The sequence below is a fragment of the Psittacula echo genome (genome assembly GCF_963264785.1).
Source record: "Psittacula echo genome assembly, chromosome: 1".
In the NCBI taxonomy this organism is placed as follows: domain Eukaryota; kingdom Metazoa; phylum Chordata; class Aves; order Psittaciformes; family Psittacidae; genus Psittacula; species Psittacula echo.
This window is the reverse complement of record NC_137735.1, coordinates 27,380,298-27,392,065: the sequence shown is the minus strand read 5'-3', so window position 1 is coordinate 27,392,065 and position 11,768 is coordinate 27,380,298. Positions and strand designations below refer to the sequence as shown.

The window sequence follows — 11,768 nt, the reverse complement described above, 5'->3', positions numbered from 1 at the left end:
AAAGCGAATAGACAAATCTAGGAGGACAAAGAGAGAAGCACACATGGATACCTGATCATGAGAAAATAATTCAGTTATCTCTTAGCTTGATCTTATATTTCAGAGAATAGGGATTACCAGAGGAAGAGGTTGTTATCACATCCCTGCAATCCCAGGGGTGTGATTGCAGGCCTATAGGTACCTAGGTGCATGTAATACCAAAGAACTGTGTTAACTAGTTTGCTATATGCAGAAGTAGTTTACCACTAAAGCGTTACACACGGTACATATATAGGTAAGAAAAAAATCAGAATGGAAATCTAGAGGCAAAACTTAGATAGTTACATAGGATCTGAAAATCACAGCCTCCACTGCAAGCATACTCTGAAACAAGAAGAGCAGCAGAGGTTCAGAGCATGACTCAAGAACTGTGCAAGAAAAAAAAGTGTTCTTTGGGGTCTGCTAAAATTTCTGAGATAAAGTCTTTATCAGAAGAACAGACATGAGCTAACTAAATTGCTAAGTGAAATTCAAATAAAAGGCAGATTTTTAAGCAATGGTTATTTTTACTGGTTGCATGCTAATCCCCAGGGACTCCAGTAAAATATGTATCTTCTCACAGTTTCCAAATGCACCTTTCATGCCCTTGGCAAAGCATTACTCAATCTTTCTAAACTACCTTGCAACAATTAGCAGAAATATGTGTTAGGTTTACAGATAACTTTTTTTGTATACCCCTCACTCCCCCTTTTATTATTATTCCCCCTCCCTTTAGCCTTCAGTCATGACATTTTTCCTCAGCTAGCTAAGCCCCTGCCAGTAAACAGATTTATCCTGGTCTTCTAATATGGTAAGGCCACAGTGAAGCCTACAGTATGCGCATATACATATAACTCAGAAGTCATATTGCTGGCTCTGTTATGTTTTATCCCTACCAGTTTCCCTACTCAGCCCTGAGTTTGCACCCTTTATTAACCCTTTACCAACCAGCAAGATCTCTCACACCATGGTTGTTTAAATTCTAGCTTAGCTACATCTATAAAACTACTTGACTGGTTTTAAAGTCAAGTTGTGTGGGGTTTTTTGTTTATTTAAAAAAAAAAAAAAAAAAAACAGAAACAAAAAATTGATGTTTTACCTTTTGTTATTACAATAACTATGAACACTCTTCTGCCTGCTTTAAGCAAACACTTAATTTAAAGGGTGAACTTTTTCATTAAGACCCTGCTGTGCCACCCACTTCCCCTAAGCAGGTGCCTCACAGAGGCCCTACTCTAGCTTAACCTATGAGGCAGGTTACCATTTTCACAGCAGTCTCTACCCAGCCCAAGCTATCAGCAGCTTCCTACTCTCCCTCTGAGGGCAGACACCCCTTTCACTCACATCCTACTACCACAATGACTACCAACAGAGACACAAAAACCCAATGCACAGCCCCGACGCGACCGGCATCTCGCCTTTAAGCGCCTCGCGGCACCGCCCACCGAAGCTATTTCCTGTCCTGGCCAGGTGCTTCCGGGTTGCTGCGGGAGCTGTAGGTTGTGGTGCTGGCGGGCGGGGGGGCGGCCGTCTCGGTTTTCCCTCCTGGTACAGCTCTGCGCCGTTACGCTGTTGCCTCTGCCTGCTGCGCCTCTCCTGGAGGTGAGCGGCGCCGGGGCAGGGTCGTGCTCCTCGGCGGGGTGAGGCTGGCACTGTTGCTCGCTGTGCGGGTGGAGCAGCGGCCGCAGGCCCCAGCTGGGGTGTGTGGGGGGAGACTGCTTGCCTGAGAGGGAGGAGATGTGGGTCTGACAGTAAGTCTCTTTCTCAGCCACTGTAGACTCAGCATCCTTCTGGGCAAGTGCTTTCAGCTGAAAACCTGCCGTTGTCCTGGTGCTGCTAGAGCATCACCATGTTCTAAGGGTAAAATCGTTAAAGTTTGACCAGGCAGCTCTAAAGCCGCGTTATCTCTTCCGTCTTTCTGTCCTCCTCAAGGAAATGTTTTAACTTTTTCAGTGTCTATGGAATAGCATTTCCTCTGCAAAGGTGAGTTTGACTTGTCATTGCTCCACTGTCCAGGGAGAGGAAGCAGCATAGTCAGCACAGGGTAGTGGTCACTTCCTTCTTTGGGGGGAACAAACAGATGTGACCCTGTTAACCTCTACTGCACTTTAATTCATGCTGCTTTTAAAACTTCATTTTGAGCCAGCTAAGACTGGCGTGTGCTAGTGCTGATTTGGCACTTTGTTGGCCTTATGCTTCTGACAGCTGTGTTGTTTTCTGGCTAATACCAAGCATGCATGCTCACACTAGGGAAGAGTAAATACATTGCAAGTTGGCAAGAGAGTCTTAGTCTTTCTGACAATTACCTGATTCTGTTAAGCAGAAACTCATGGAAAAATGAGTTTCACGTAAATGCAGGAGATGCTTGTGTACTTTTAACAGTCAGGCTTGTTTTCTAGATATTTATCTTGGCAATTATATGGCTGTACTCAGAATCAAAGTGACTGACTTCTGTTTAAAGTTATGTTGAAAAAGAAAAATGTGACCTTAATGATCTCATAGATATTTTTTTTCTGTGAATTATAAAGATTTCAAATATCTTTATTGCTTTAACACTTTTTGTTTTTGCAGATTAATAAGCTTACTGGAGCATTGTTACAGAGCATTAATGGGAATGGAAGGAGTTTTTATTGTTCTATTTGAATTATGAGTTTTCAATATAGAAGCATGTGGTTATTCTGGGCCTCGTTTTTGAAGGTTTAAGCATTCAGCTGGTCTTAAGAAACAGGAGTTAATTTCAATGTTTGCTTACTTATTTGCTTTTATTTCAAGCAGAGTTTGTCCTCTCCTTACAGCAACAGCTAGTTAAAAAAATTATGTTTAAAATTGCTTGTTCTCATTTTGGTTTAGCTTTTTCCTATAAGTTAGTTTAAATTGGTGTGTGAATTTTAATAAATATTTGGACTGTAATCTGTCACTTGGATTCTGTAGCTTGTCTCCTGATTGTCCAGAGTCTAGGACTGCAAAAGTGCTTATGCTTATGCAAGAAAAAGATCCTTTATTTAGCACTTTAAGTCATCAATATAAAAGGTCCTTTTGTATCTCTTCTGTAATCTAAGTTTTACAACTATTCATATGGTGCTTGTTTTTAAAACTTTGACATTTTCTTCAGGTTAAAGTTTATTTTATCATACAAGTTCTTCAGTGCCATAATGAGGCTAGTAATTCTTGAAGATTATGATCAGGCTAGTGAATGGGCAGCAAAATACATCTGTAATCGTATTATCCAGTTCAAGCCAAGTCAAGGAAGATATTTCACGCTTGGTCTACCAACAGGCAAGTTTTATTCAAAGCCTATGTAAATGATTAAACCTAGAATGATAGTTGTATCATTGCTAAAAGATGTAGAATTAAGAAAACCCCACAAGTATATTTTTGGTAATACTCCAACATACTTCTTTTTAAATACAGATTTGATTTGTGTAAGAAGTTGTAGTTTGAAAAACTAAGAATTATTAAATGAGAAATAACAGATTTCTCATAATGTTGAAATGCCTTCTAGCAAAATTTGACCATAAAGAGATTTAAATACACTCAAAATGTTGTGTGGATACATAGAACAATAGAAACGTTTTATTTAACAGGGAGTACTCCTCTGGGATGCTACAAAAAGCTGATAGAATATCACAAGAAAGGAGATCTGTCTTTCAAATATGTAAAGACTTTCAACATGGATGAATATGTAGGTAAGATGTGCTAATTATTTCAGAACACACTATACTGGTAACTTTCTTCCATTATTAAAACTGTTAAATACTTTGTCAAAGCACAAGGTCAGTCTAGTATGTTTGCACTCCTCTGTTAGACTTCTGTCTGTGGGATCATGCTTAGCATTTTTCTCTATTCCTTTATCCACTAAAACGCAAATAGCAAACAGGTAGATCCTAGACTAAAATTGTTGCTTCACAATACTTCTGTAGAAAATATGTTGTCATATAATGTTGTGGCTGTATTTCTTTTGAAGACTACACTCTTTGTGATAAGATGTATGAGAATGGAATGTAAGCCAATTGCCCTGTGCATGCCTCTAGGAATTATTTTTTTTTCTCAATATAATTTCAGATACTGTTTCATCTGACTTGCTTAGGATTGACTTGTATGCCCTACATTGGTTACACATAGATTAGAATTAAGGCTGTTTGGTTAAATATTGTAATATGCTAATTTCACACTAAATGATTTCAGGGCTTCCCAGAAACCATCCAGAGAGCTATCATTCCTACATGTGGAATAACTTCTTTAAACATATTGACATAGATCCAAATAATGCTCATATCCTTGATGGGAATGCTCCAGACTTACAGGCGGAATGCGATGCATTTGAAAAGAAAATTGAAGAAGCAGGGGGGATTGATCTGTTTGTTGGAGGTATGAGGAAATGCTCTGTAGCTAGGTTTCAAATGAATATACTGTCTCTTTAATCACTATTTTCATGACTTAGCTAAACCCAGTTTTTTCAGTTGTGATGTAAGAAAGTTCTGTGATTAACAAAGAACCAGTAGGAATTCCATAACAGAATGATTGGTGTCCAAGTTTCTAATAATTGAATTTCAGATAAGTTTTGAATGTTTTTTGTTTTCTTTTTTGTAAAAAATGGGGAACCAAAAGGAAAGATTCAGTCCTAAAGCTTTTTTAATCATTTACAGTGTTTAAGGATATTTGTTGACTCACAGGTCTGGAATGATTTACTTTTTTTAACTTTGAAAAGGCATTGGTCCAGATGGCCACATTGCATTCAATGAACCCGGATCAAGTTTGTCTTCAAGAACAAGATTAAAGACTTTAGCAATGGACACCATTTTGGCAAATGCTAAATACTTTGATGGAGACTTATCTAAAGTACCAACTATGGCGCTAACAGTTGGTGTGGGTACAGTGATGGATGCTAGAGAAGTAAGAACTTATTTAGTTCTAGTTGCATGTGTTTGTTTTAAAGACTAATTGGTATTGATACTGGGATTGAAAGTAAAGAGACCTTTGTTTTGCAGGTGATGATTCTTATAACAGGTGCACATAAGGCATTTGCTTTGTACAAAGCAATTGAAGAAGGAGTCAATCATATGTGGACGGTTTCTGCTTTCCAGCAACACCCTCGTACTATCTTCGTATGTGATGAAGATGCTACTTTAGAACTAAGAGTTAAAACTGTAAAGTACTTTAAAGGTGAGCACTAAATCAGAAGTTACACATATCTTTCAGAAAAACTTATATTGCTTTAAGTGTGAGCTTTCCAACACTTTACAGTAGCTAATGTCTAATGTTATATATTAAAAATGCTAACTTTTAACTTATTTCTTCTTGTGAATGGTAAAGTGCTAGTAGGCAGAACTTACAAATCTACTTCAAAAGCATTTCCTTTGCTTCCTATTTGCAATGATAGCTTAGTCATCTCCAGCAGTTTGTAGATCAGCAGCAGTTTCGTGTTCCAGAATAGTTGTCTTAAATATACTGGAAAGTTTCACTCAAAGAAAACTTGATACATTTATTAATCCTGATCTGTTTTCATGCTGCTTTTGCTATGTGCTGTAATGTGCTGTCTAGTAAATTTAAAATGTGTGATACCTACTCTGAAGCCACCTGAGGGCACTTTTCATACAGTGCAATTAGCGTTAACAATCTATATTCTGAATATATTGCACCATTCTGCTGTGCTTCTCATATTGGCAGTAAGCATATTAAGGCAAACTTAAACTAAATTGAGATTTTTGATAGTCACTGAGACTTCCTGGATGTGAATTACGTTGTAACTGTAGAAGCTGAAAAGTAGTTTTCTCCTAACTGTATTAGCACAGTAAATGCAATTGAGTAAATCTGTTATCTTTCTCACTGGCATGGATACCTACAGTAGCTGAGGCATCTGAGATCAAGATTGTAATTTAGGAAGTTACTTTCTAGAGCATTACTTCACCAGTGCCCATATATGTAGTAGACTGCAATTCTGTCATTAATGTGACTTTTATTCTCATATCACTGTGGCCAACTTGTTAATTTTTGATTCTTTCAATATGCTGTTCTCTGCTGTGTACTGGGGAGTGTGTTGGTCTCTACCTGTATCACAGTGCTAGGTAGTATTTGTAGTTTTCTTTAACTGCTTGGATAATTTTTAAACACTATCCTGTACTTCATATAAACAGGAGCTTTGCTTGAGGAAGATATAAACCTAATGTCGAATTAATAGGTATGAATGACACTGAACACTGCTTTAAAAACATCAAGGGCTACAGCATATGAATGTGTGCTATGTGTCACACTCTATTTAATTACCCTGTAATACAGAGCAATAGAATTCTTAAAAAGATTCTTTAAACTTGCTTAAATTTACTTGCCCTCAAATCAGCGAGATTCCTCCCTTTTAAGATGGAAATCAGTGTTAGTCAAATTCAGAATTATTTTTGAATCTTGATCTTCAGGTTAGACTTCTTAGTTCTTAATACTGCTCATTGTGGTAGCTATTTACTACGTTTTTACACCATTTAAAAAATCTTAAGGTACTGTATGAAACTTCACTTTTTCTTTTTTTTTTTTTTTTTTTTTGATAATTAGGTACCACACTGGCTGGTTACGAGAATAACTCTTACTTCACTTTTTTCTAACTTTCTGAAAACCCTGCTAGAGGCTAAAATTATCAAGTGTACTTAAATGTTCTTACTGGAAAAGGGAAAGATAACTTCCTTGCAGGATGAAGCAGAAAATCAGTCTTGAATTTACTAATTAGTCTGCAGAAAAGTCAGTCCATATCCACAAGTATGGATAGTCCATGCTTCCACATGCTCATCTTAAAACTGTATGCAGAAATCTGTTTATTCAAAGCATACTTGAGTATACAGTGAGACTTTGAAATAGTTCTTTTGGCATCTATCAGGTACGGACCAGTGCATACCTTTAAAAAACCCTTTTGTTTCTAACTTTTTCCTGAAACAATTTCATTAGCAGGATTTAAATATCCTTCATTAAATATGGCAGAGGAAATACTTTGTAAGCATTTTTCATGCATGTAGGAAGTGCGTGATTATCTCCTTTTCATTTCCCTTTTTTAGAAGAGGAAAAACACTGGTAGTAAGATGCTTTCAAGTTCAAAATGTGCCTGTAGCATAAGTAGTGTGTGCAGCTGTTACTCTTTCAGTACAAATGTCTTTTGTATTGAATATATACTTAATATTTTCTCACTCACTGTTAAACTCACTGAAAATATTAGACTTGATCTTTCCATGTACATCAACCCAGTAATTATCCTTCATGAAATCTAAGAAACTTTTTTATGTTGCCTTCTGAGGTTTGGGGGGTTTTGCACAAATATCTGAACCTAAGTCATTACCTCCAGAGACAACATGAGCTGGGTTCTTGAGTCAGTTACAGGTGGCTGTGTAACGTGGCTGAATGTGTCAGAAAGCGGGTAAGGGATTAGAAACATCTGCATTTTATATTGAGTAATCACACACTGATTAGAAGTAGATGCTGTATAAAATGCCTTTTGCTGTGGTCACATACTGTAATGGCCTCAGATTGTATAGCTACTCAAATTTTAGACATTGCTGGAGTGACGCTAAGTTTTCTACCAGATGCATTATGTAGCAAAAGGTATTTGAATACTCATCGCCATAATCACTAAAATGTGCACTACTGTCAGACTTTTATAGATTTTAAGAAAATTTCTCTTTTAATGTTGCATATTACTTCCATTTGTAACTTTATAAATTAATCTTTAGTTTGGTGCTAAAATGGACTTTCACTTTGCAGATTATGAACAGTGATCAGTTACTGTTACTAGTCGTTCAGGTGAAATGAGGTTACAAATATACCACAGACCGAATGTCAGACATACCTAGATGTAGGTGACTTTTTTACTAAATTGTAAGAAAGTAAAGAAAGAAGCACTTTTTTTTTTATTGCCTTTCTCGTTACCATTTTCAAAAAGCAAGTACCTGAATAGAAGGGAAAATAAAACCTCCTCTAATCACAACTATGGGTGACTTGTATATGACCAAACCCAGCCCAGCTAGAATAGAAAGTAGTTGAACTGATGTTCTGAATCTCCATTAACAGTCTGGATACTTTCAGTTTGGTTTTGCTTGTCAAGGACCATAAATAAACTGTTAATTACAAAGACAGTAATGGTGTAATGGTGCAATGCTAGAACACTGCAATTCAAGCTGTAGAAGTATCAGTATATAGAATCATAGAATAGTTAGGGTTGGAAAGGACCTTAAGATCATCTAGTTCCAACCGCCCTGCCATGGGCAGGGACACCTCCCACTAAACCATGTCACCCAAGGCTGTGTCCAACGTACATTTCAGTCTTACGCCAAATTGAGGGAAAGATGGGTGGATCTCATGTATTCTATTTGGAAGTGTTCCAGATCTACTTTTTGATGGGTCTTTTCTTGGAGAATTCTCTCATACCCACTCACTTTATACTGAAGTTTTCATCAGTATTCAAGTAATACAGGAATATATATATATACTGTGTATATATATATATATGTCTTTAACTTTTGAACTACTTTAGCCATTGTTCTGTTCAGTGAAGTATTTAAAACGTGTACTTCAAAGCAAACTCCAAATAAAAATGTGGATAGAAGGATATGTTGAAAAAGTATAACTAATGTAAAGCTGGCATTGTTGCTTTCCCCCCCAAGGTTTAATGCATGTGCACAATAAGCTTGTGGACCCACTGTACAGTATGAAAGAAAACTGAAAGAAGAGTTGAAGAGGAACTCCATGTGGGTCAACAGCAGCAGTTTTAGGTAGCAGATGAGTTCACTGCTATGCAATATGCTGAAAACTGTTTAAAATGGGGAATCCTAGGTACTGTATTTTTTAAAAGGTCCAATATCTGTACATTTACATTCCATCTGTTTGCTGTGTTGTGCATTTTGCTTTAATATTTGGAGCTCTGTTGTTGACTGGTACGTAACTAAATGGAAAAGAACAAACCTGTGGGAAGACTGCATGTTATGTAGGGGGAGAAAAGCAGAGCACTTATTCTAGCACAGCAATGTAATGCATCTGCCTTGTGTTAGAGAAGATGGTATTTTGTTTCCAAGCATTTGTAGTTTTTGGCTTGATTAGTGTAACTACATTTTTCATTTGTGTCTTTAGGCAGAATGTTTTTGACCTTTATGGACTTGTAATAGTTGTACAATTTCTACTATGAAATGTTCTGTTTACATATATCTAATGTACACTGAGCTTTTGCACTTGGTTGCCTTAAGTATCTAACAGTTTTGGGGCATCTCAAGTCCTGTTCTACAATTCAGGCAAATAAAAATACAAAACCAGTGCCTAAAACTGCACTAAATTCTTGAAAATTATAACTTATTCCACAGATAAAAATATTAAACTTCTGCCATAGCACTTTTTCCTCTCATGTATTTCAAATTACTTTAGCATTTTTATATTTTTGGTAATTGAGCTTTATACATGAAGAAATGTTCCTTTCTAGAGGTACCTGTTTAATTGTACTATTGATGTTACTATTAAATGCCTGAAAAGAGGTCAGTTTACAGGAATATAATGTCTGCAAGTTCAATACCTGATCATTTGAAGTTAACTGTTAATCACTTTGCAATAGTTACCTCTCATTGTATCATTATAAACATTAAGGTCTTACAAGGAATGTTATTTCCTACTTTGAATATAAGTGAAACTTAAATACAAATCTTTAATTTCAAAATTGTTTTGTTTCGAATATAAATTCAGACATGAATAAATACATCAGGGTTTCATGGAGAGGTTAGGAATTTTGTGCTGCCTTCCACCTTAAAGAGTTTATTAAGACTTTGGAGGGGAATAGAGGAAGCAGGCTCTTGTGCAAAGTACTTACTGGGAAAAGGTGAAACAAAGCATCATTCCAACAGTTTAACTTTTCACCTAGATGGTGGCCTTTTACAACCCAGGTTACATCCTCAGGGATGTGGCAGAGTGCTGGAGGGTTTTCAGGATGTGCTTGGACAGAGTGCTGGAGAATCTCACCCAGACTCACCTTTCCTATGAAGGGTCTTTTAAGGTCCCTTCAAGCCTGGACTGTTTTATGATTCTGTAAAATTACAAAAGGATGGAAGAGTCCAGTGTAGGAAGCCAGGCCTAGTGTTTCAGTTCTTAACAGTAGATTGAACAAGCACAGATTTAAAACAGGCTTTAAGTTTTAAGACTCAACTTTTGCACTTGCATTCTTGAAGCATGGTGCGACATTGTGGGGTAGGAGTGACTGACTTTGAAAGACTGTTTCAGGAGAATGCTGTTAGATGTGGCATATAACCCACAAAATGCATTGTTAGGTTTGTCATTCGTAGTTTTCACAGTTAAGACTTTATATAATTAACACTTGTGTTACAAGAAGTGAGACTAAAAATAATCTTGAATTTAGGTTGCTATTAAAGAAATTCAAGTATGTTTTTGTCTTAGTGATCATGATCCACCTTGTGCCAAAATTGGGAATGCTGTTGAGGAAACAATGTAATTTAGGGTTAAACATGAGTGTAAGTCCATAGCTTTTATATCCCTCTACCTGTAAAAGCTTTTCTTCCTTGCAACTCCTGGTTTTTGTTTTTTATTCCAAAGCACCTTTCATTCATCTGCCGCCCTAGGCAACTGTTCCAACTTGTCTTTTGTGCTCTCTCAAGACGTAGGAGACCACTGAATGGGCGTCTCTTTTCCTTTTGTAACTACTGTAACTTCTGTGAAGCACAGGCCCATTTAAATACTGGTACAGTAGTACCTGTACTCATCTGAGTGGAATTAAGGCTGTTTCTGCCTTTTTCCATGAATAGTCTTCATTTCTCCAGTTTGTTTCTGTTGTTAAACAGAATTCTATTGTAGGCTCCATAAACTCACTGCTTCAGTGTTTGTGGGTTTTGTTAGTTTTTTTGTTTGTTTGTTTGTTTGTATTTAGGGGGTTTTTTTATGCTACTACCCTGGTTTTATCATTTCAGACCTTAAGATACTTCCAGTTACTTTCTTATAGAATACCAATTCTTCAGTGACAGTACCTTCCAAATTTGTCAACTACTAAAAATAAGTCAATTCTGTAAGTGAGATTAAGTTTTACCTGTTACCCTGCAGTCCATCATTAAAACCCAAATGGTAAAAGCATTAAATTTGTAAGTAAGTCTTTAAGTTACTGGATCTTGGACAAATGAGTAAATTCTAACAGCCTGTCACATCTGCCCCACATGACTAAATAGAATAACGTTATTTTTTGTCAAAAACTAAATTACCAGTTCATTTAAGTCCTTGCTCTCAAACCTGACATCATGTACAAATAATCTCAAAACCAGACTACAAATCTGTATTTTTTTTCTGCTTCAGATGCCTAAAATAAGGCTAAAAGGCTGAGTTCTTCCATTCTCATTCTCAAGGCAGCTTTATCCATGCGTGTCACTTTCATTTAATTAGGTAACATATCTGGTGTGTCATACTCAGTGACTTTATGAATGATTTACTGTTTGGATACTCTCTAGTTTACCTTTAGTTCTGCCTTATTCCTCAGGCCAAAGTCAGTAGTTTCTCTCTTTTAAGTCTGTTTAAAGAGAAAGGGGGGAATAATACTGCTTTTAGTTCCTTTGCTTTTACTGCATATTACTGTATCTGTACTTACTTAAAAATCTTTTCTATCTATCTTCATCTTTTTTAAGCTAGCATTCCTGCTAGCATTTTTTTGGGAGGAATAATAATGTTAGAGAGCCTTTATCCACATACGCATCTTTCTTCAGGATCAGTAGTAGCAGCAGTAGCTTATATACCTTTAATAG

General features: G+C 36.7%; 1 protein-coding gene across 3 annotated transcripts; it reads left to right on the top strand.

The window, feature by feature from the left end:
• Positions 1 to 829: 829 nt before the first annotated feature.
• Positions 830 to 11,179, top strand: GNPDA2 (glucosamine-6-phosphate deaminase 2). Of its 3 annotated transcripts, XM_080634235.1 has the most exons (7): positions 1,602 to 1,620; positions 1,972 to 2,001; positions 3,603 to 3,704; positions 4,204 to 4,386; positions 4,727 to 4,911; positions 5,007 to 5,181; positions 8,655 to 11,179. In XM_080634235.1, exons 3-7 carry the CDS (start codon positions 3,689 to 3,691, stop codon positions 8,711 to 8,713), a joined length of 618 nt encoding a protein of 205 aa, XP_080490361.1. In that variant the 5' UTR covers positions 1,602 to 1,620; positions 1,972 to 2,001; positions 3,603 to 3,688; the 3' UTR covers positions 8,714 to 11,179. The 3 variants fall into 3 exon arrangements, with proteins under 3 accessions (XP_080490362.1, XP_080490361.1, XP_080490363.1); XM_080634237.1 differs by lacking the exons at positions 1,602 to 1,620; positions 1,972 to 2,001 and adding an exon at positions 3,135 to 3,298 and having other exon boundaries at positions 3,607 to 3,704; XM_080634236.1 differs by lacking the exons at positions 1,972 to 2,001; positions 3,603 to 3,704 and having other exon boundaries at positions 830 to 1,620.
• Positions 11,180 to 11,768: the final 589 nt, after the last annotated feature.